Source organism: Schistocerca gregaria, chromosome X (assembly GCF_023897955.1).
Source record: "Schistocerca gregaria isolate iqSchGreg1 chromosome X, iqSchGreg1.2, whole genome shotgun sequence".
Taxonomy (NCBI): domain Eukaryota; kingdom Metazoa; phylum Arthropoda; class Insecta; order Orthoptera; family Acrididae; genus Schistocerca; species Schistocerca gregaria.
The window spans coordinates 654,656,134-654,681,752 of NC_064931.1; the positions used below are offsets into that span (position 1 = coordinate 654,656,134).

The 25,619-nt window shown below is 45.8% G+C and overlaps 1 protein-coding gene across 2 annotated transcripts in view; it reads right to left on the bottom strand.

The window, feature by feature from the left end:
• The window catches only part of LOC126297689 (histidine decarboxylase), a 393,180-nt gene that overhangs the window by 73,343 nt on the left and 294,218 nt on the right, over positions 1-25,619 (bottom strand). For both annotated transcript variants that reach the window (XM_049988805.1, XM_049988804.1), the window contains exons 11-12: positions 17,260-17,279; positions 17,011-17,109 (exon numbers count right to left, since the gene is read on the bottom strand). In XM_049988805.1, coding sequence (XP_049844762.1) covers positions 17,011-17,109; positions 17,260-17,279 — 119 coding nt within the window. The remainder of the gene's footprint in view (positions 1-17,010; positions 17,110-17,259; positions 17,280-25,619) is intronic.

Below are 25,619 nucleotides of genomic sequence, written 5' to 3' on the forward strand. Positions count from 1 at the left end.
TTGTCATGACTGGCTCTCCCAAGGCCGTCAGTAGTTCTAATGGAATGTTGTCTACTCCGGGGGCCTTGTTTCGACTCAGGTCTTTCAGTGCTCTGTCAAACTCTTCACGCGGTATCGTATCTCCTATTTCATCTTCATCTACATCCTCTTCCATTTCCATAATATTGTCCTCAAGTACACCGCCCTTGTATAGACCATCTATATCCTCCTTCCACCTTTCTGCTTTCCCTTCTTTGCTTAGAACTGGGTTTCCATCTGAGCTCTTGATGTTCATACAAGCGGTTCTCTTATCTCCAAAGGTCTCTTTAATTTTCCTGTAGGCAGTATCTACACTCCTGGAAATTGAAATAAGAACACCGTGAATTCATTGTCCCAGGAAGGGGAAACTTTATTGACACATTCCTGGGGTCAGATACATCACATGATCACACTGACAGAACCACAGGCACATAGACACAGGCAACAGAGCATGCACAATGTCGGCACTAGTACAGTGTATATCCACCTTTCGCAGCAATGCAGGCTGCTATTCTCCCATGGAGACGATCGTAGAGATGCTGGATGTAGTCCTGTGGAACGGCTTGCCATGCCATTTCCACCTGGCGCCTCAGTTGGGCCAGCGTTCGTGCTGGACGTGCAGACCGCGTGAGACGACGCTTCATCCAGTCCCAAACATGCTCAATGGGGGACAGATCCGGACATCTTGCTGGTCAGGGTAGTTGACTTACACCTTCTAGAGCACGTTGGGTGGCACGGGATACATACGGACATGCATTGTCCTGTTGGAACAGCAAGTTCCCTTGCCGGTCTAGGAATGGTAGAACGATGGGTTCGATGATGGTTTGGATGTACCGTGCACTATTCAGTGTCCCCTCGACGATCACCAGAGGTGTACGGCCAGTGTAGGAGATCGCTCCCCACACAATGATGTCGGGTGTTGGCCCTGTGTGCCTCAGTCGTATGCAGTCCTGATTGTGGCGCTCACCTGTACGGCGCCAAACACTCATACGACCATCATTGGCACCAAGGCAGAAGCGACTCTCATCGCTGAAGACGACACGTCTCCATTCGTTCCTCCATTCACGCCTGTCGCAACACCACTGGAGGCGGGCTGCACGATGTTGGGGTGTGAGCGGAAGACGGCCTAACGGTGTGCGGGACCGTAGCCCAGCTTCATGGAGACGGTTGCGAATGGTCCTCGCCGATACCCCAGGAGCAACAGTGTCCCTAATTTGCTGGGAAGTGGCGGTGCGGTCCCCTACGGCACTACGTAGGATCCTACGGTCTTGGCGTGCATCCGTGCGTCGCTGCGGTCCGGTCCCAGGTCGACGGGCACGTGCACCTTCCGCCGACCACTGGCGACAACATCGATGTACTGTGGAGACATCACGCCCCACGTGTTGAGCAATTCGGCGGTACGTCCACCCGGCCTCCCGCATGCCCACTATACGCCCTCGCTCAAAGACCGTCAACTGCACATACGGTTCACGTCCACGCTGTCGCGGCATGCTACCAGTGTTAAAGACTGCGATGGAGCTCCGTATGCCACGGCAAACTGGCTGACACTGACGGCGGCGGTGCACAAATGCTGCGCAGCTAGCGCCATTCGACGGCCAACACCGCGGTTCCTGGTGTGTCCGCTGTGCCGTGCGTGTGATCATTGCTTGTACAGCCCTCTCGCAGTGTCCGGAGCAAGTATGGTGGGTCTGACACACCGGTGTCAATGTGTTCTTTTTTCCATTTCCAGGAGTGTATCTTACCCCTAGTGAGATAAGCCTCTGCATCCTTACATTTGTCCTCTAGCCATCCCTGCTTAGCCATTTTGCACTTCCTGTCGATCTCATTTTTGAGACGTTTGTATTCTTTTTTGCCTGCTTCATTTACTGCATTTTTATATTTTTCTTTCATTAATTAAATTCAATATTTCTTCTGTTACCCAAGGATTTGTACTAGCCCTCGTCTTTTTACCTACTTGATCCTCTGCTGCCTTCACTACTTCATCCCTCAAAGCTACCCATTCTTCTTCTACTATATTTCTTTCCCCAATTCCTGTCAATTGTTCCCTTATGCTCTCCCTGAAACTCTGTACAACCTCTGGTTCTTTCAGTTTATCCAGGTCCCATCTCCTTAAATTCCCACCTTTTTTCAGTTTTATTCTTCAGGTCATAACCAATAGATTGTGGTCAGAGTCCACATCTGCCCCTGGAAATGTCCTACAATTTAAAACCTGGTTCCTAAATCTCTGTCTGACCATTATATAATCTATCTGAAACCTGTCAGTATCTCCAGGCTTCTTCCATGTATACAGCCTTCTTTTATGATTCTTGAACCAAGTGTTAGCTATGGAGTAAGTTATGCTCTGCGCAAAATTCTACCAGGCCGCTTCCTCTTTTTTTTCTTAGCCCCAATCCATATTCACCTACTACATTTCCTTCTCTCCCTTTTCCTACTACCGAATTCCAGTCACCAATGACTATTAAATTTTCGTCATCCTTCAGTATCTGAATAATTTCTTTTATTTCATCATACATTTCTTCAATTTCTTCGTCATCTGCAGAGCTAGTTGGCATATAAACTTGCACTACTTTAGTAGGTGTGGGCTTCGTATCTATCTTGGCCACAATAATGCGTTCACTATGCTGTTTGTAGTAGCTTACCCCCATTCCTACTTTCCTATTCATTATGAAACCTACTCCTGCATTACCCCTATTTGATTTTGTGTTTATAACCCTCTAGTCACCTGACCAGAAGTCTTGTTCCTCCTGCCACGCCGGCCGCGGTGGTCTAGCGGTTCTAGGCGCTCAGTCCGGAACCACGTGACTGCTACGGTCGCAGGTTCGAATCTTGCCTCGGGCATGGGTGTGTGTGATGTCCTTAGGTTAGTTAGGTTTAAGTAGTTCTAAGTTCTAGGGGACTGATGACCACAGATGTTAAGTCCCATAGTGCTCAGAGCCATTTGAACCATTTGAACCTCCTGCCACCGAACTTCACTAATCCCACTGTATCTAACTTTAACCTATCCATTTCCCTTTTTAAATTTTCTAACGTACCTGCCCGATTAAGGGATCTGACATTTCACGCTCCGATCCGTAGAACGCCAGTTTTCTTTCTCCTCATAACGAAATCCTCTTGAGTAGTCCCCGCCCGGAGATCCGAATGGGGGACTATTTTACCTCCGGAATATTTTACCCAAGAGGATGCCATCATCATTTAACCATACAGTAAAGCTGCATGCCCTCGGGAAAAATTACGGCTGTAATTTCCCCTTGCTTTAGGCCGTTCGCAGTGCCAGCACAGCCAGGCCGTTTTGGTTATTGTTACAAGGCCAGATCAGTCAATCATCCAGACTGTTGCCCTTGCAACTACTGAAAAGGCTGCTGCCCCTCTTCAGGAACCACACGTTTGTCTGGCCTCTCAGCACATACCCCTCCGTTGTGGTTGCACCTACGGTACGGCTATCTGTATCGCTGAGGCACGCAAGCCTTACCACCAACGGCAAGGTCCTTGGTTCATTTCTGGGTAGTGGGTCCAATTTCTTCAGTGAGGATGCACAAATAAGTCCGACTTCCTGTGGGAATCTCAGAGTGGCAACAGTGAATAAAATGGACAGGGGCTGCAGACAGGTGATGCTCGATGGGACTGTGGATCGCGGCGAGGCGTATCGAGATAGTCAGCACAATGGCAATAACACTGTGCCCTGGATGGCGCTGTGGTTAGCGCACCTACCTAGTAAGCAGGAAATCCTTGGTTCGAATCCGAATGCAGTACACATTTTCGCTCGTGGCCGCTGACACCGCGTCATGTCCCACTGCAGCTGACAACAGTGAGCCCCTTCAATTTACATATAATGTTTGACAGCTGCGGATTCTGCCTGATGTCTTTTCTTTTGGACATGTCCGAAAGAACAGACATCACACATTCACACACTTGAATATTTTTCCTGTGGGTGTTCTTCCACAAAAGAGGCCAGCTGTCTGAAAGAGGAAAATTGATTATTGTAGGTTTTAGAATACTTGGATAAAGAACGCTCTTGCCCTGTGCACGGATAAGGAGATGCTTATCACGCAATTGTCATTAAATATACTTTTTTTTATAAAAGTGAAAAGTCACCTGTATTGACGGAGAAAAATACAGTTGTCTTTGGCATTATTTGACACTTAGAATGGAAAAAATACACAATAGATGAGGAAAAATGACTCTTTGAATAGCCTTTTAAATATTGTCAGATCTGTTTATATATAGTGTTCACGACACTAAATATTATTCAACCTATGAAAAGAGTACACTGGTCACACCTGGAGCGCTATACATAGTGTAGAAAGGGTACCAATGGATCCACACAAGTAGGGGCAGTGCATGTAAGGAATCAGTACAGCAAGATGCATCGATGGGTTTGGACACCGCCCATTACCATTGTGAATGCAACCGCCTGATCCGTCGGTGTATCAACGCCGACTGTCCAATGTAACTACGAGGAATGGTCTTCCAGTTGCCGCCATGTAACACACATGAGAACAGTGGTTGCAGAAAGATCCTAACCGACGTATGTCATCATTGTCAATGATAATTGGTTTCAATGAATGCAGGTCCGTCTTAACTAGTTTCAGAGCGAACATGGGGATGGAACTGTATGTAATGCAACGGACAGTTGGAGTGGGGTTCCCCTCAAACGGCCATTGCTCACAGAGGCATAGACGGCCGCGGTGGTCTCGCGGTTAAGGCGCTCAGTCCGGAACCGCAAGACTGCTACCGTCGCAGGTTCGAATCCTGCCTCGGGCATGGATGTGTGTGATGTCCTTAGGTTAGTTATGTTTAAGTAGTTCTAAGTTCTAGGGGACTGATGACCACAGATGTTAAGTCCCATAGTGCTCAGAGCCATTTGAACCATTTGAACAGAGGCATATGAAGGTGCATGTCGTCCACGGAAAAAAATCTCGCCACTATCTGATTGGAGGCATGATATGATTTTGCCTGAATCAAATGATGTGAGGCGTCGAGCGCACCGACAGCCCAATGAGGCGTTTAACCCTCAGAGATGTATGTTGTAATTCGGGCTGAAGTTGCTTCTCTGATGTTTTAGAGATGTCTTTCATACAATGTCTTTGTTCATTTCATTCAGATTAGTATGAATATGAACCATGTTGTTTATTTTAGCTTTCCCAGTAACCAAGTGTAGCCCTTTCTTCGCCATTTTCATGATGAGTATGCTGTGGACACTTGTATCTTCCAAGACAACAACAACCATTTTCACAGGCCCTCTCACTTACGTTTCTGGCTTGAAGAACAATGACGCGATCCCTGTTCCACCTCGACTCGCCCACTAAATCATCCAACCTTAAGCCCACAGAAAATGTCTGGGGCTATTATAGCAGCAGGTGGAACGTATCAGTCGACATCCCCACAATCTGGTAGTTCTTCGGGATCTATCTAATCTAAAGCCTACCTGAATATACTTCTGCACTCTCTTTCTGGCTGAATTATCAAGGCTAGAGGCAGTTTTGCACGTTATTAGCGTAAGGCCTTTCGAGGGTGAATAGTTATTTGTCCTTTGTGCTTTCTGACGAGACATGCGCTTCACTTCCTCTTCTACACAGTCCAGTCATATTAATGTGACTATTGTCTGTGTTCAACTTCAACGTTCAATACCCACTCACAGACGGCAGGTGGTAACACTGCAAGTGGAGGGTATATTAAGCGTGTCAGAGGACGCGCAAAATAACGCAATCGTTATTGTAATGTGGAAACGGAGTAATTTATCAGAGGGCCAAACGTGTGCGATCATTGGCTATCAGACCAAGGGTGGAAGCATTTCCGAAACGGCTAAGTTTGTAATCTTTTCGCTAGCCGCCGCGCTTAACGTTTACGGTGCACGGCAAAATGGCGCACCGGCCGTTGTGACTGAGCGGTTCTAGGCGCTTCAGTCCGGAACTGCACTGCGGCTGCGGTCGCAGGTTCGAATCCTGCCTCGGGCATGTATGCGTGTGATGTCCTAAAGTTAGTTAGGTTGAAGTAGTTCTAAGTCTAGGGGACTGGTAACCTCAGATGTTAAGTCCCATAGTGCTTGGAGCCATTTGAGCAAAATGGCGCTTTCCAAAACTGACCCCGAGACAACTGCGATGCACCAGAGAAAATAGATGACAAGGATCAACGACGGCTGCGGAGACGTGTGCGGGAGAACAGACGTGCAACCGTTGAGCAGTTGACTGTTCAGATAAACCAAGGGGCTACCAACAGCTTCTCCTCAATGATCGTTCAGCAAAAGTTGGTGCATAGGGGCCTCTGCAGCAGGTGCCTGGTTCGTGCACACACGCTGACTGTTCTTCATTGGCGACGAACGGTGGAATTTGCAATCCTATACCGCAGCTGTATGTCCACTGAGTGGCGACAGGTAGCTTTTTCAGACGAATCACGTTTTATGCCCTATAGGACAGATATTCGTTGGTGTGTGCAGCGTGAAACGTCTAGAAGCGAATACCATGTAACAATCATCAGAATGGTCCAGGACATAGGAGGGAGGATTATGGTCTGGAGAATGTTTTCATAACATTCCCTAGGTGATCTCGTGACGGCGCAATAGATCCTTCGGGAGCCTGTTCATCCCTATATGCAGTTAGTTTGTCCTCGGCACGATGGCCTCTATGAGAAGGGCAATGGAACGTGTCACACAGCTTGCGGCGTACGAAGAGCACCAACATGAGTTTACCGTACCCCACTGGCCACCAAACTCCCCGGATGTAAAGCCAATCGAGAATCTGTGGGGCCACCTCGATCGGGCTGTACGCTACATGGATCCTCAACTGAGGAACCTACCACAGCTGGCCACGACCTTGGAGTCAGCATGGCTCTAAGTCCTGTCGGTACCTTCCAGAACCTCACAGATTCTCTTCCTGCACGTTTCGCAGCGGCCCGAGCTTCAAAAGCTCGTTATTCAGGCTTTTGAGAGGTCACATTAACGTGACCGGAAACTGTTTAGCTGCCAGAATTCCGTAACTGGGACTCTCCATGCCTTTCTACACTTTATACACTCGTACATTATTCTTTGGTTCCTCGTGGATGATTGTCATTACTTACTCCTATTCTTGTTATGCCTGGCTTTCCACTTTCGGTTAATTTTGAATTTTCTGACGCCAGCGATGGCATTAGATTTGGACAGCTGTTGATGTCCAGACAAAAGAAGGAAAGAAATCACATACGGCTGTAACAAGTGAGTCATCTGTACTTTCACACGAAGTGATCACAGAAAGTCTAAACTAGCTCTAATTCTAATGACCTAAACATCACTGGGACGTTAAAACCTAATCTTCCTTCCCTTGAAAATAACTATGGCCGAACTTAGATTTCGATCCGTGGGCCTAGTCTTTTAAATTATTTTAACACATTGCTACACCTTCGCTCATGTATCATGAGAAAAACACCTGCAACCTGTAATTTTTTTGTATGAGTGAAGAAGGTAGGCGGAACATATACACTCCTGGAAATTGAAATAAGAACACCGTGAATTCATTGTCCCAGGAAGGGGAAACTTTATTGACACATTCCTGGGGTCAGATACATCACATGATCACACTGACAGAACCACAGGCACATAGACACAGGCAACAGAGCATGCACAATGTCGGCACTAGTACAGTGTATATCCACCTTTCGCAGCAATGCAGGCTGCTATTCTCCCATGGACACGATCGTAGAGATGCTGGATGTAGTCCTGTGGAACGGCTTGCCATGCCATTTCCACCTAGCGCCTCAGTTGGACCAGCGTTCGTGCTGGACGTGCAGACCGCGTGAGATGACGCTTCATCCAGTCCCAAACATGCTCAATGGGGGACAGGTCCGGAGATCTTGCTGGCCAGGGTAGTTGACTTACACCTTCTAGAGCACGTTGGGTGGTACGGGATACATGCGGACGTGCATTGTCCTGTTGGAACAGCAAGTTCCCTTGCCAGTCTAGAAATGGTAGAACGATGGGTTCGATGACGGTTTGGATGTACCGTGCACTATTCAGTATCCCCTCGACGATCACCAGAGGTGTACGGCCAGTGTAGGAGATCGCTCCCCACACCATGATGCCGGGTGTTGGCCCTGTGTGCCTCGGTCGTATGCAGTCCTGATTGTGGCGCTCACCTGCAGGGCGCCAAACACGCATACGACCATCATTGGCACCAAGGCAGAAGCGACTCTCATCGTTGAAGACGACACGTCTCCATTCGTTCCTCCATTCACGCCTGTCGCGACACCACTGGAGGCGGGCTGCACGATGTTGGGGCGTGAGCGGAAGACGGCCTAACGGTGTGCGGGACCGTAGCCCAGCTTCATGGAGACGGATGCGAATGGTCCTCGCCGATACCCCAGGAGCAACAGTGTCCCTAATTTGCTGGGAAGTGGCGGTGCGGTCCCCTACGGCACTGCGTAGGATCCTACGGTCTTGACGTGCATCCGTGCGTCGCTGCGGTCCGGTCCCAGGTCGACGGGCACGTGCACCTTCCGCCGACCACTGGCGACAACATCGATGTACTGTGGAGACCTCACGCCCCACGTGTTGAGCAATTCGGCGGTACGTCCACCCGGCCTCCCGCATGCCCACTATACGCCCTCGCTCAAAGTCCGTCAACAGCACATACGGTTCACGTCCACGCTGTCGCTGCATGCTCCCAGTGTTAAAGACTGCGATGGAGCTCCGTATGCCACGGCAAACTGGCTGACACTGACGGCGGCGGTGCACAAATGCTGCGCAGCTAGCGCCATTCGACGGCCAACACCGCGGTTCCTGGTGTGTCCGCTGTGCCGTGCGTGTGATCATTGCTTGTACAGCCCTCTCGCAGTGTCCGGAGCAAGTATGGTGGGTCTGACACACCGGTGTCAATGTGTTCTTTTTTCCATTTCCAGGAGTGTATTTTCTGAACGTCTTAACGCGAACGGCTTCTAGAGGACTTCCCATCAACTTTCCACAAATTCTCATTCCTTTGTTTACACTGAAACGATGCATTGAAAAATACACAATGTACATCGTTAAATCCAAACAGGTTTTTGAGATAGAAAGTGTTTGTACACAGGACATCGTCATTTTCACGACCCAAAAGGGGTTGAACAAAAAGACAAAAACACGGCTAGAAATCCATGTTTGAACATAAATGCCTTTGGGAGCCAATCGTGCAGGTCATGCTGTTCTGTTCGACCACGAAGAGCACCTGTGCAAGTCATCAGTACGTTACAAGAGTCAACTGTAGTTAGAAGAGTGTTCTGTGTAGTTGTGGATGCAGCATGTTGGAGCTAAGTGAAGTCGAACGTGGGCAGAGTGTGGCTGCTTCCATAACCAAGGTAGTCGAAGCGTTTGGTGTTTTTAGGCAAATCGTATCGATGATCTAGACCGCATACAGAGAAAGCAGAAAAACGTGACTCACTTAGCCACAATACGCGCTCCTAAAGTGTGTTTTGATAGATCGTGAACGCCGGGCGTTGTGACCGAGGGGTTCTAGGAACTACAATATGGATCTGCGCGACCGCTACGGTCGCAGTTTCGAATCCTACCTCGGGCATGGTGTGTTTAATGTCAAAAATGGTTCAAATGGCTCTAAGCACTATGGGACTTAACGTCTGTGGTCATCAGTCCCCTAGAACTTAGAACTACTTAAACCTAACTAACCTAAGGACATCACACACTTCCATGCCCGAGGCAGGATTCGAACCTGCGACCGTAGCGGTCGCGCGTTTCCAGACCGTAGCGGCTAGAACCGCTCGGCCACTCCTGCCGGCTGTGTGATGTCCTTTGGTTGGTTAGGTTTAAGTAGTTCTAAGTTCTAAGGGACTGATGACCTCAGATGTTAAGTCCCATAGTGCTCAGATCCATTTGAACTACTTAGATCGTGGACATAGATATTAAAAAGGATTGAGACGCAAAATAGGAGGGCAACAGCTGCAAAAGTCGCTGCAGAACTCAATGTTTCACTCGTGAATTTGGGCAGCACCAAAGCAACCCGAAGGTGCTCCATAGGCTGACAATTGCAGGGCGAGCTCCAATTCCAAAACCACATGTCAAGTATAAACGCCAGTGACAAGGAAACGTGATGCCGAAGCCATAGAACCTGGAATATGGAGCAACGGAAAAATGTCATTTGGTCTGACGAGTCTTGGTTCACACTGTTTACATCTTCTGAACGAGTTTACATTCCAAGAGCATAACAAGTCAAGAGTTCGGTGATGATATGGGCTGCGGTATCGCGGTATTCTAAGTGCCACATTGTTACTCTGAAAGGTTATATTACTGCCAAGAATTATGTGACCATTTTGGCAGATCAGGTCCATCCCTTGGTACAATGTCTGTTCCCAAATGGTTGTGCTGTGATCAAAGACGACAGGGCGACGTTCACACAGCTCGTATCGCCCGAGACCAGTTTTGTAGACACTAGGATGAATTGTTGCATCTCCCCTGCCACCACAGTGCCAGATCTCAGTATTACTGAGCTTCTATGGTCTACTGTGGAGAGAAAGATGCGTCATCGCTATCCACCTACATGATCGTTACCTGAATTTGCGACTGTTTTGAAGGAATAATGGTATAAGATTCCCTTGAAGACCATACAGGACCTGTATTTATCCATTCGGATATGGCTGGAAGCTGTTTTGAACTCCAGCTAGTTCTCTACACAGTATAAGGCATGGTAATATGTTTGTTTGTAGTGATTCCATATTTTTGTCCGCCTCTTGAAGGACATCAGACTCATTAGTAATTGTCGTGCCAACATGCAACAGAGTGCCATAAAGGTTGTCTGGCTAAATTAGATGCTAGTTTCAATCACGTTCGGATCACATAACGTGTCTGAAAGGGAGAAGAACAGCAGGAAATAGGTATATATACTCCACAAAGTAAGGCACAGGCCTCTTCGCCCGCAGTTCGTCACACCCGGCGCTATTCCATTCGCGAATATTGCGAGAAATAAAAAATTACTGTGGTTATACTTGTGTGGAGTGTGGCCATGTTTGGAAGTGAAACATGGACGATTTACAGTTCAGACTTAAAGAGAATATAAGCTTCTGAAATGAAATGCTACAGAAGAATGCTAAAGATTAGATGACGAGATCATGTAACTAATGAGGAGGTACTGAATAGAATTGCGGAGAAAAGAAATTTATGGCACAATCTGACTACAAGAAGGGATCGGTTGATGGGACATATTTTGAGACATCAAAAGATCACCAATTTAGTACTGAAGGGAAGTAAGGGGGGTAAAAATAAAAACTGTTCAAATGAGTGGGAATTGCTAAGGGACCAAACTGCTGAGTTCATCGGTCCCTAGACTTACACACTACTTAAACTAACTTATGCTAAGGACAACACACACACACGCACACACACACACACACACACACACACATGCCCTAGGGAGGACTTGAACCTCCTGCGGGAGGGGCCGCGCAATCCGTGACATAGCGGCCATGCAGAGCGGCTTTAAAAATCTTAGAGAGATGAATACAGAAAGCATATTCAGAAGAATGTAAGTTGAAGTAGTTATTCCGAGATGAAGAGGCTTCCACAGGATAGAGTAGCATGGGGAGCTGCATCAAATCAGTCTTTGGGCCGAAGACTACAACAACAACAACACATGTTCTGAATGGGTCTGACTACTATGGGACTTAACTTCTGAGGTCATCAGTCCCCTAGAACTTAGAACTACTTAAACCTAACTAACCTAAGGACATCACACACATCCATGTCGGAATCAGGATTCGAACCTGCGACAGTAGCGGTTATACTTCGTTCTCATGATCTTCCCGCGAGATATATAAAGAATTTAGTAGAAATGTTGCACATCTACTTTAAATAACGTTTCTTTTTTGCCTCCAGTAGATCTACATTTCTGATCCTTGAACAGCTCTGCTGTAGCTTCGTGTGATCTGTATCAACCTGTTACCATCATAGCTTTTCTGAATCCCTTAATCTTCCTGCAAGGAGGTTTGATAAAGCTCGGAAACACTATAGTAATACCTTGGAATAGGCCACACTAAAATCTCATATGCCATTACTTTAACATGTGTACTATCAGATCAAAACTATCTGATACCCCTACGTACCGTGGACTTGACTACAAAATCCAACAAGAGGTGGACCCACCGGTATAAAAGGAGGCAGAGAATGCTGTTTTGTCGACAGAGAAGCAATAAGAGCAGGAGGGGTCTGTCAAGAGAGCTCAGTGACTTCGAAGGCGGACTAGTAATTAGATAGCACCTGAGTAAGAAATTCATCAGCACCACTGCAACCCACCTAAAGCGATTATTGTTAAGCGAAAACGTGAAGGAACCACCACTGATAAACCAAGACCAGGCAGACCACATGTTCTGACGAACAGAGACCGAAGAGCAAAAGGAGATGGTTGTGAAACATCACATGAAATCAGCAGAAGGAACCTCTCGTGAGTTCCAAAGTACAGTCTAGCTAGCTCAATGACTGTGCGCAGGGAGTAAAAAAGAATAGGATACAATGGTTGAGCAGCTCCACATAAATCACATTTTTCTGTAGTCAGTGCTAAGCAATGATTAACTTTGAGTGGAGAGCACCGCCACTGGACGATGAATAACAGGAAACAAGTGATTTGGAATGTGAATCACGGTATAGCATCTGGCAGTCTGAGTGAAGGATTTGGGTTGGGCCAATGTTGGAGAATGTTACCTGCCTTCATGTATGATGCCAACAGTGAAGAAGGGAGAAGGCTGTGTTACGGTATGGCGGTGTTTCTCGTGATTAAGGTGTGGTTCCCTTTCCGGGCTTAACGAAACGCCAAATGCGGAAGGATATGAACACTTTTTATAGCATTGTGTACTCTGTACAGTAGACGACTAAGGCGGAGACGATGACTGAATCAGTATGACAATACACATTGGATCTGTGAGCCAATGGTTTGTGGGCAATAACATTCCGGAAATGGACGGGCCTGCCCAGCATCTCGACTTGAACCTGGTGGAACACCTCTGGGATGGGTCAGAGCGTCGACTTCGCTCCAGACCCCAGATTCCAAAATGACTATCTTCTCTAGCTTCGGGTTTGGGGGAAGACTTGGCTGCCATTCCCCCATATTCAGACACCTCACGGAAAGTGTCCACGGCAGTATTCAAACCGTCATAAATGCGAAGGGAGGACACATGTTAATGTGCGCTAAAATGTGTCCGCATATTTGAGGTCAGATAGTGAATTTTCTGGGCCAGCTTTATTCTGGCCACCCTACCGATTTTCAGCCTCAGCCATTCCCAGGACGCTCTTGAGCTCCGTATCTACTGACCTCGTTGCCGAGCGGATGTTACATCCTGATCTTTCTTTTGTGTTACCTCCTTCCAATAGACATTTCATTCACGCATGTTCATACCATCTCACACTTCTTTGTATTACCCATAGGAGTGTAAACTATCAGAGAGATTCCAGGCGTTATATTTAGTTAAATCGGGTTATTTTCCTTTTTTAAGGACATTACCTAGGCTATTATCCACATTTAAGCTATCCTATCGTTCATTAAACATGTAGAAATATTGTTTATGTCGTTTGTATTTTCTTACAATAATCGAGTGAATATACTTTCCGACGGATGGCAGCATTGTACGTGAATGATTGATGGGCAGGCTGCGGGAGTGACGTCAGATCGGTAGGCTTGCGCAAGGCTGCAACTAATGCGACATTTGTTTGTGCAAGTTTGGAATGACACTGCAAGAAAAGAGAAGTGTCCACAGAAAATTAGTCACATATAAAGGGTATCATTGCACACTGAACCCGAAATCTGCGCAGCCACAAAGTCAGATTTATCGATTTGAAGATAGCGAGAACATGTAATGTGTATTGATTAGTAAGAATGGTACTCAGTGCAATTTCTCGTGAAATCTCAAAACTATACAGCCTGACAAAAAAGTGAACCACCGAAAACACATGGTCGACTGTCAACTTCGTACACCTACACACCATCGGCAATATGTAAATGGTTAGTTGTAATTCTCTGTGATAGGCAGCACGGCCACCAGAATGCACTAGTATTGTTCGTATTTAGTGTAGTTACCAGGCCTGCTAGGGTATATAAGAGTCATGAACAACGTCAGATGCTCAGTGATGACTTTGAAGGAACCGGAGATGCCGCTTACTCCAGTGAGGCTACATTATCAGCATCTGACAGAGCATGGAAGAGGCCTCATTTGGCTGGCTAGTCGAATTGCTGAATATTCACATTTGTGAGCCATTCAGACGTGAAAATGGCCGATGTTGGACTACATGGGAACATAAGGGTGGAGATACTCGTCGTGAACATTCTAGACGAACAAATCTGACCACCGCAAACGAGGATCGCCGTATTGTGCGCCAGGAATATCGCATCGGCTTCACTCCTACGTCTGTCGTCTTAGGACAAGTAATGGATTCCCTGCAGCATACTGTATTATCCCCCACCAGTAGTCGGAGACTAACAGCAGCCGAATTAGGGAATTACCGTCCATGAGCAGACTGGCGTTTAAAGCAGAAAACAAACAGCTGTATTTCGAGTTGTGTCGTGGCTTGGAAGCGTGGAGTGTTGACGAATGGCTTAACATTGTGTTCAGGATGAATCGCGGTTCTGGACTATTCCCGATGATTGTCATCGGGTACTATGGGGGGGGGGGGGGGGGGGGGACCTGGGGAGAGGACCCATTCTTCCAAAGCTTTGGAGAATCATAACGGTGTATCTACTGGCGTCGTGGTGCGTGGAGCCATCGGGTATGACTTGAGGTCACGGCTAGTAATACACTGAAACGCCAAAGAAACTGGTATAGGTATGCGTATGCAAATACAGAGATATGTGAGCAGACAGGTTACGATGCTACGGCCGGCAACGCCTATATAAGACAAGTGTCTGGTGCAGTTGTTAGCTCGGTTACTGCTGCTACAATGGCAGGTTATCAAGATGTAAGTGAGTTTGAACATGGTGTTGTAGTCGGCGCACTAGCGAATGGACACAGCATCTCCGAGGTAGCGAGGTAGCGATGAAGTGCGGATTTTCCCGTACGACTATTTCACGAGTGTACCGCGAATATCAGGAATCCGGTAAAACATCAAATCTCCGACATCGCTGCGGCCGGAGAAAGATCCTCCAAGAATGGGACCAACGACGACTGAAGAGAATCCTTCAACGTTACAGAAGTGCAACTCTTCCGCAAACTGCTACAGATTTCAATGCTCGGCCATCAGCAAGTGTCAGAACCACTCAACGAAACATCATCGACATGGGCTTTTGGAGCTGAATGCCCACTCGTGTACCCTTGATGAAGGCACGACACAAAGCTTTACGCCTCGCCTGGGCCCGTCAGCACCGACATTGGACTGTTGATGAGTGGAAACATGTTGCCTAGTCGGACGAGTCTCGTTTCAAATTGGATCGAGGAGATGGACGTGTACGGGTATGGAGACAACCTCATGAATCCATGGACCCTGCATATCAGCAGCGGCTGTTCAAGCTGGTGGAGGCTCTGTAATGGTGCGGGGCGTGTGCAGTTGGAGCGATATGGGACTCCTAATACATCTAGATACGACTCTGAAAGGTGACACGTACGTAAGCATCCTGTCTGATCGCCTGCATCCATTCTAGTCCATTGTGCATTCCGGCGGACTTGGTCAATTTCAGCAGGACAATACGACACCCCAAACGTCCAGAATTGCTACAGAGTGGCTTCAGGAACTCTCTTCTGAGTTTAAACATTTCCGCTGGTCGCCAAAGTCCCCAGACATGAAAATTATTGAGCGTACCTGGGATGCCTTGTAACGCGCTGTTCAGAAGAGATTTCCACCCCCTCGTAATTTTACGGATTTATGGACAGCGCTGCAGGTTTCATGATGTCATTTTCCTCCCCAGCACTACTTCAGACATTAGTCGAGTCCATGCCACGTTGTGCTGCGGCACTTACGCGCTCGCAGGGCCGTACACGATATTAGGTAGGTGTACCAGTTTCTTCGGCTCTTCAATGTATATCTTTCCAAATATATTTTGCTGTCGTGTTTAACGTGGGAAACTTGAGTTTTTGTTTTGTGATTTCGACTTCTTTAGAACGATAGGGAACAATATATTATTTTTTAAGTAATCCAAGGGTCCAAGCCGCTTGTCTCTTTGCTCTCCCAATTGTGAAGTAATATTTCAGACATTAATGCTAATATGTGGTGATGCTTTTGGTCAGTTGTATCCGGTGATAATGTAAAGACACATGGTCAGCTGAAATTTATTTGCATATGAAGTATTTTACTCAACTACTGTACATTATAGAACGTTTGAGCATAATCTGAAACTTTTACGAGCTTATTATCGCTCCTCTTGGTCTTTGTTCAAAGCAACCTTCCATGTGGTCCATGCCTCCACATGGGTTCACTCAGTAACCATGTTGTCGAAACGTATCACATTCATTTTAATTGCTTTTAAAGTGTGTGAGGAAAGAGGCTGCCTTAAGCAGAGAGCGGAGATTTATTAAACAACATTTTCAGCTGGTAGATAAGTTCGTGCTGCTGTTGAATTTAAAAAAAATATCCTAGTGGAGACTGAAATATCGAGATAAGTTCTATTACCATACTAGCGCAGTGATTTCAGATTATAATATTAGCTTATGTGTGGCGCACATTGAAAAAACTTTTGCATTGCACGAACTGTATCCGTAAGTTGCAATTCCTCCTGCACGCATAGTAGTAACTGCATGAGGTCTATGGTAGAGGTTCTAATTTCAGTTATGCCTTGGTTAACTCTGGTTAGCACAACTTTTACTATTCCTTTGTACTTTCCAAAAGTATTTGCCGCTCGAAAATTTAAAATATTTCAGTCAGATTGCGTTTATTCACGAATGGGTCATATTAATATGAAGGGCACAAAAACCGGGCTCATAAGCTCTTATGAACTTCCTGGTTAAAGCATAGATTAGAGGGCAGGCTTTCAAGCCATGTACATGGAATAGGCTGTGCTCTTTATAATTAGTACAAGCAGTCACTAAATTACTACGTACCTTATGTAGTATGTCTGATTCTATGATACCTACCTCTCTAATGTGACGCTGAAGACCTTTCACTCCGTAACTCCTGATTACGAACCACAGCTTCAGGGCTCGAAATCTCTTACTTAAAGGAATTTGCCAGTGCTGTAAAGTAAATTATAATTGCATCAAAGAGGTTGTAAAATTCTGATTTCGGCAAGGAGATGACAGCGCCAGACAATAATTGTTGTTTTGGAACTTATCAACTACTTCTTCTTTGTATATTTTATGAACGTAATGTAACGTCATACTTACCATGTAATCAATTGCCAGACCTGTAAATGAAAAAAGTGGCGTTATTAGAAACAGCTGAACTTTGTGAATGAAACAATTTTCACCAAGGGAGCCATACTTGCAACAATTAAAACTACGATGCTAATCTGTTTAAAGTAAACTCTAAAAAAATAAAAATAAATCTTTTAAACCGTTTGGTTCTCTTCAGTATATTTAATCTGAGTCCATATTATTTCTACTCGAAACCGCAGCAGAGATCACTGAAGCACTTAAGTGCAATAGTGCTTTATTTGGCGGCAGCTGCTTCGAATACTAGCAATGTAAGAAAATTCCATCAGAATTTTAGTCGACGATGGGAGGCCAGAAGAAGACGTATATTTTTTTTAAACCAAAATGTCCTGAATTAAGTCTCCAGTCAATGGGCACTAGTCAGTGGAGAAACCTCAAGACATACGAGGACAATTGTGGAAATGCTCACACGGTCATTCAGTGAAAGCGCGCAAAAAATAGACAGCATACAGAGGATGTTCAACCAAACACTTTTAGACAGAGTACTTGAGTTCTGGAAAGGCAAATTAAGAAGCTACGAGCTTGAAAATGTCTTTAGACATCGCTGTCTTGAAATAACGCACGTACATTACTTCAGCCGAATTTTGCTTCCGCCTGCTCTGATATGCATCTTCCTTTCCTTGTGTGTTACGCATATTGCAATACCGGTCATTACCTTTCTCTTCTGTGCGGATCCTCCGCCACCAATCCTGATAATCGGCTGAAAACGTGAGACTAACAGGATCTTGAGTGGAACAGGAACACCAAGGACCAAAGAAAAGAATAAACAGTTATAAAATCAGAAATAACATGTAACACTTATGAGCATAGGAGAAAAATGTAGCAAGTCTCGCTTGTACTGTCTTAGGAATGAGGTTTGGTGACCTGAAATTAACTTAAATCAAATTTCATGGAGGAAAAATAGGGAAAAATACACAAATCTAACAGCAAGGCAAGGAATTAAGTATTCAGTGTTCATATAAAAAGACAGAAAAATGCATGAGAGAGTAAGAGAAGTGCTCTAGTAATGTTATGGAACAAGTTTAATTTCCGTTGAACAGGTCAATAGAAGCCAAAATGACTAAAAAAAAAAAAAGGATAATAGTGGTGCAGGATCTCAGAAATCAAGGCTGTCGTTAGTAAAATTTAACGCTTTAGGTGATACACATTCTAAGTAAAGTTAGGTAACGTTCATTATTGAAGCTACACACCAGGAATCTAAAATTCAAATTAAAACGGAGGTAAGAAAATCCTGAAATATATAGAGCTGAGGACAGCACTTGTCAGAACGTGAGGAAAAAATGTGAAACAGATGTTCCACTCATCACGGCCTAAAACAGTTAGTCTAGTGCACATGCAAGGCAAAACTGTTGTACTCGTTTGTAACTTCTATACATTGCATGAAAGACCTAATAAATTCACCAAAGCTGTAACTTTTGACGTGAAAACGTCTGTTCTGTCGTCGGTTGAAATTTCTCATGTGACAAAATAACGTCAATTTGAGTCGCAAGTAATAATGAGTACGCAATGGTTGCGATCATTGTGGATAGATCACGTATGCAATTGTTTGTCTCTCGGTATTTATTGTGCATGTGACGTCATCGTAACAATGTAGTCAGATGCGCTCCATTGTTATGAATTAGCTTTGTGTCAAGTTATAAATTGGTGTAGCGTGGAAACGCTTTTAGCTAGGACAACGATTCATATGTCGGTGCGGAAACTAGTAAGACCAAAAGTGAGACAATAAAAGTATTCGCCCTAATATGAGCGAAAATCGGAATTTAACTGAAAATTACAAAATAATGAAAGATGTCATCTTAGAGGGGAGAGAGGGGCATGTTGCAACAGCGGTGAATTACAACATGTGCATCTTTTCGTGAAGTATCCCGCCAGGTGCTGCCATCGTGTGGAGGCACTTTCGACTGCGTAGTATCCCCAGTGTGATGGTCAGAGTCGGCTCGAGAAGATCGAAATCATTATTGGTGAGTAACTGTTTATAGTTACAAAAACGTTGCATATATAATAACAAGTTCGGTGACAAACATTAGATTTCACAACTGATAAATACACACATCAAAGAAAGTTTTGCATCACCTCGGTTCCGAGTGTTTCAGAACCTGTACAGAAAATTGGAATAGAGATCAACATAAACATCATTTCCGCCCTTTTTATTACTCATGAACACCAAGCATTGCATGTTGTACCACCATACAGCGAGGCCTTCACAGGTGGTGGTCCAGATTGCTGTACACACCGGTACCTCTAATACCCAGTAGCACGTCCTCTAACATTGATGCATGCCTGTATTCGTCGTGGCATACTATATACAAGTTCATCAGGGCACTGTCCCACTCCTCAACGGCGATTCGGCGTAGATCTCTCACAGTGGTTGGTGGGTCACATCGTCCATAAACAGCCCTTTTCAATCTATCCCAGGCATGTTCGATAGGGTTCATGTCTGGAGAACATGCTGGCCACTCTAGTCGAGTGATGTCGTTATCTTGAAGGAAGTCATTCACAAGATGTGCACGATGGGGGCGCGAATTGTCGTCCATGAAGATGAATGACTCTTCAATATGTTGCCGATATGGCTGCACTAATCGGTTGGAGGATGGCATTGATGTGTGTAGGAAAAATGTTGGGGAGTTTTTCCGAAAGTTAGGAGATATTTATGCACAACACTCTCTTCCCCCTTCCAGAATTTGGAACATGGGTAAAAGGGGCGTAACCACAGTATTGAAGCCAAACAGGATAGTTGCGCACGAAAGTGTGAACAAGTTGATTACATCGTACCCTGTTGGTGGGGTAAATTGAAACACGAGTCAACCTTTTCTGCATACTTTATTGGCCGGCCGCGGTGGTCTCGCGGTTCTAGGCACGCAGTCCGGAACCGTACGACTGCTACGTTCGCAGGTTCGAATCCTGCCTCGGGCATGGATGGGTGTGATGTCCTTAGGTTAGTTAGGTTTAAGTAGTTCTAAGTTCTAGGGGACTGATGACCACAGCAGTTGAGTCCCATAGTGCTCAGAGCCATTTGAACCATACTTTATTGCAGCCATTTTAATGGTCTAATGGGGCATTTTATTTGTAATTTCTATATGTAAATGTATATAGTTTCTCACTACCGTTTCCAAATTTAAACAGTTTGTAATAAAAAATAATACAAATTAATAAGTGTTTTTTGTAGCAACGTGCCCCTATCTCCTCTATGACACGTGAATGTTATCGGAATCATAGAAAACGCTAGTCAGAAGAAAGATAGCGTCGAAGGGAATCCAAAAAGCCTAACGAATCCACTACCGTGGTAATGCGAGACTTGTGGCAGTCTCTCGAAGGAAATGAAAAAATGACTCAAAGCGATTACGACAGTCCGAACTTCTGGTTTATCTGTTCTGTAACCGTTACATTATTCTTGGTAACCATTGTGTTAAAGAGATTAATAATTAAGTTACATATTAATGCGAAACCCCTGTTATTATTTATACCGACGTTTTCACGAAAAATCTACGGCACCGACCCGAACTGCACACTCAGAAATTTTGCCTTGGGATTTTGCTACTAGTACCGTACTGTATTGACTGTCAAGCAGCACTTGCCAAAATAAAACTGTCAGAGAGATGTTACTGGTAACAAGCTTTTATAGTCTGATTAATCAGATCAGCTTGCGTACGTCCGATTCTGGGACTTTAGATGCGTACAGAGTGTTGTAAATTTGCAAAACTACACTGGTTTGCAGAACTTCAGGGTGAATGTAACTTTCACATAATGTGTGACTCCCAAATAACATAGCTTGATGAAACTTGGACCATACATAGAAACGACTGCTACAAAATGGAACAGAAGGTAACTGAAAGAAATACGCAACAGTGAAGGCATTGCGATTCTTGGTGGTCATCTGGACATTATGAAAGGCGGGACGTAGTTCTTAATTGGCTATGTGATCATCACGTTTGGCAATCCATGCTTTGTAACGCGCTCCCATGCTGACCGCAAGGTTGGTAAGGAGTTTTTGTGGTATGGCGTTCCATTCCACTACCAGCGCGATTGACAAATGCTGAACGGTCGTCGTGCACGTGAATATGATACAGTATGTTAACAATATTCTCTTACTCCCAAGAATAAGCTGCTTCACTCGGTTAATACTCGTCAGAAATCAAACCTGCATTTGGATCGGACTTTCTTAACTCTTCTGCAAAAAGGTGTGCAGTATACTGCTGCATCCATTTTCAATTAGCTCCCACTCCAATTCAAAAATGTTAGCAGTAACCCATGCGCCTTCAAATCGAAACTGAAGAGTTTCCTCATGGATCACTCCTTCTGTTCTGTCGAGGAGTTCCTTGAAAAATTAAGTTTATTCTTATTGTGTTGTTGATTGCGTTTACTTAAACTTATGGAGTGACTTTTTCGGGTTCATAAACATTTATTTTTATCTGTTATTATTTTTATGTTGTAAGTTCTAGTACTGACACGTTCCATGACCTCGGAGATTTGCTCCTCAATTTGATCCTACGGAACTTGACGTGTAAACAAAATAAAATAAAATATGTCTGACCAGTGCATCTCACAAATTCTCGATCGGATTTAAACCGGAGGAATGGGCAGGCGAGCCTTATCGCCGAATATCCTATTATTCCAAGTGATCCTTTACCTGTGCTGTTCGAATCGGCTTGTCATTGTCTTCCACAAAACTGAAATCAGGCCAGAATGTGCCCGTGAAAAGTAGTACAGTGACATGATAACGTTGATTGATGAGTGCTCCATGTTCAAAGATTTGGAGGTCATTGCGTCCATGTTCGACAATGTTCTTGGGTGCATTCCGTTTTCCTACCTCTCGCCATGTGAGGGTACGTCCGGCATTGTCGAACAGGATCATTCTGGTGATACAGGTGTTATGTTGTGGGAAGGTATAATGTTGCAGCCGGCCTTTGTGGGCCTAGGCGCTTCAGTCCGGATGCGCGCTGCTGCTACGGTCGCAGGTTCGAATCCTGCCTCGGGCATGTACGATTGTGATGTCCTTAGGTTGTTCAGGTTTAAGTAGTTCTAAGTCTAGGTGACTGATGATCTCAGATGTTAAGTCCAATAGTGTGTAGAGCCATTTGAACCATTTTGATATAATGTTGCATCAGCATACTGACCTCCAAATCTTTGAACGCGGTACACTCAGTGGTCAACTTTACTGTGACATTGTACTACTTCAAGTGCGTTTCCAGCCCCGACTTTATTTTTGTGGATGACACTGAGCGATGACATCTAACAGCGCAGGTAGAGGAGCACTTAGAACGAGAGGATATTCGGCGACTGGACTGGCCTGCTCGTTCTCCCGACTTAAAACCCATTGAGCAGGTGTGCGATGCGTTCAGGAGACGTATTTCAGCACGTCCACGTGCACCGACAATCCATCCGTTGCCAATCAGCGAAGGAATGGAGCGGCCTACCACAAAATCCTCATCAACCTTGCGGCCAGCATGGAAGTACATTGCAGAGCATGCATTGCCGTTCGTGGTGATCACACACCCTATTAAGAAGCACGTCCTGCCTTTTGTAACGTCCAGGGGAACATCATGAATCGCGGCGATTTCAGTGTAATTATTGTCTTTGAAGAAAAGTCTCGTTTATTTTCGTCACATTGCGTATTTCTTACAGTTACTTTCTGCACTAGACAGTAGTAGTTCTTTCCATGTATGGTCTCAGTTTAATCGAGATACACTGCTAGGCAAAAACATTATGACCACCGCCCACCACGTCATCGGATGGCGCCTGATGGAAATGCGGACACGCGACGCGGTAACAAAAGTTTATAAGCGGAGCAGACACAGGCCGGTGTCCCCCTAGCGAAGATATGGGCTGCAGTTAGGAAAATTCATTGGAATTAACGATTTTTTGAAAAGGCAGATTATTAATCCGCGTGGCCTGTGAACGAGTATTTGGCAACGGCGAGGGTGGTCGAATGTTCACGTGCTACTGTCGTGAACACCTACGGAATAACGTAGAAGGACAGTGAAACTACCACTAAATGCTAAATGGTTGGACGTCCACGACTCTTCACAGAACGTGGGGCTCGGAGGCTTGACTGCGCAGTAAAGTAGTGAAACTACCACTAAATGCTAAATGGTTGGACGTCCACGACTCTTCTCAGAACGTGGGGCTCGGAGGCTTGACTGCGCAGTAAAGTAGTGAAACTACCACTAAATGCTAAATGGTTGGACGTCCACGACTCTTCTCAGAACGTGGGGCTCGGAGGCTTGACTGCGCAGTAAAGTAGTGAAACTACCACTAAATGCTAAATGGTTGGACGTCCACGACTCTTCTCAGAACGTGGGGCTCGGAGGCTTGACTGCTCTGTAAAGTAGTGAAACTACCACTAAATGCTAAATGGTTGGACGTCCACGACATCTCAGAACGTGGGGCTCGGAGGCTTGACTGCTCTGTAAAGTAGTGAAACTACCACTAAATGCTAAATGGTTGGACGTCCACGACTCTTCTCAGAACGTGGGGCTCGGAGGCTTGACTGCGCAGTAAAGTAGTGAAACTACCACTAAATGCTAAATGGTTGGACGTCCACGACTTCTCAGAACGTGGGGCTCGGAGGATTGACTGCTCTGTAAAGTAGTGAAACTACCACTAAATGCTAAATGGTTGGACGTCCACGACTTCTCAGAACGTGGGGCTCGGAGGCTTGACTGCTCTGTAAAGTAGTGAAACTACCACTAAATGCTAAATGGTTGGACGTCCACGACTCTTCTCAGAACGTGGGGCTCGGAGGCTTGACTGCGCAGTAAAGTAGTGAAACTACCACTAAATGCTAAATGGTTGGACGTCCACGACTTCTCAGAACGTGGGGCTCGGAGGCTTGACTGCGCAGTAAAGTAGTGAAACTACCACTAAATGCTAAATGGTTGGACGTCCACGACTCTTCTCAGAACGTGGGGCTCGGAGGCTTGACTGCGCAGTAAAGTAGTGAAACTACCACTAAATGCTAAATGGTTGGACGTCCACGACTCTTCTCAGAACGTGGGGCTCGGAGGCTTGAATGCTCTGTAAAGTAGTGAAACTACCACTAAATGCTAAATGGTTGGACGTCCACGACTCTTCTCAGAACGTGGGGCTCGGAGGCTTGACTGCGCAGTAAAGTAGTGAAACTACCACTAAATGCTAAATGGTTGGACGTCCACGTCTCTTCTCAGAACGTGGGGCTCGGAGGCTTGACTGCGCAGTAAAGTAGTGAAACTACCACTAAATGCTAAATGGTTGGACGTCCACGACTTCTCAGAACGTGGGGCTCGGAGGCTTGACTGCTCTGTAAAGTAGTGAAACTACCACTAAATGCTAAATGGTTGGACGTCCACGACTCTTCTCAGAACGTGGGGCTCGGAGGCTTGACTGCGCGGTAAAGTAGTGAAACTACCACTAAATGCTAAATGGTTGGACGTCCACGACTTCTCAGAACGTGGGGCTCGGAGGCTTGACTGCTCTGTAAAGAAGTGAAACTACCACTAAATGCTAAATGGTTGGACGTCCACGACTCTTCTCAGAACGTGGGGCTCGGAGGCTTGACTGCTCTGTAAAGTAGTGAAACTACCACTAAATGCTAAATGGTTGGACGTCCACGACTCTTCTCAGAACGTGGGGCTCGGAGGCTTGACTGCGCAGTAAAGTAGTGAAACTACCACTAAATGCTAAATGGTTGGACGTCCACGACTTCTCAGAACGTGGGGCTCGGAGGCTTGACTGCTCTGTAAAGTAGTGAAACTACCACTAAATGCAAAATGGTTGGACGTCCACGACTTCTCAGAACGTGGGGCTCGGAGGCTTGACTGCTCTGTAAAGTAGTGAAACTACCACTAAATGCTAAATGGTTGGACGTCCACGACTCTTCTCAGAACGTGGGGCTCGGAGGCTTGACTGCGCAGTAAAGTAGTGAAACTACCACTAAATGCTAAATGGTTGGACGTCCACGACTCTTCTCAGAACGTGGGGCTCGGAGGCTTGACTGCGCAGTAAAGTAGTGAAACTACCACTAAATGCTAAATGGTTGGACGTCCACGACTTCTCAGAACGTGGGGCTCGGAGGCTTGACTGCTCTGTAAAGTAGTGAAACTACCACTAAATGCTAAATGGTTGGACGTCCACGACTTCTCAGAACGTGGAGCTCGGAGGCTTGACTGCTCTGTAAAGTAGTGAAACTACCACTAAATGCTATATGGTTGGACGTCCACGACTCTTCTCAGAACGTGGGGCTCGGAGGCTTGACTGCGCAGTAAAGTAGTGAAACTACCACTAAATGCTAAATGGTTGGACGTCCACGACTTCTCAGAACGTGGGGCTCGGAGGCT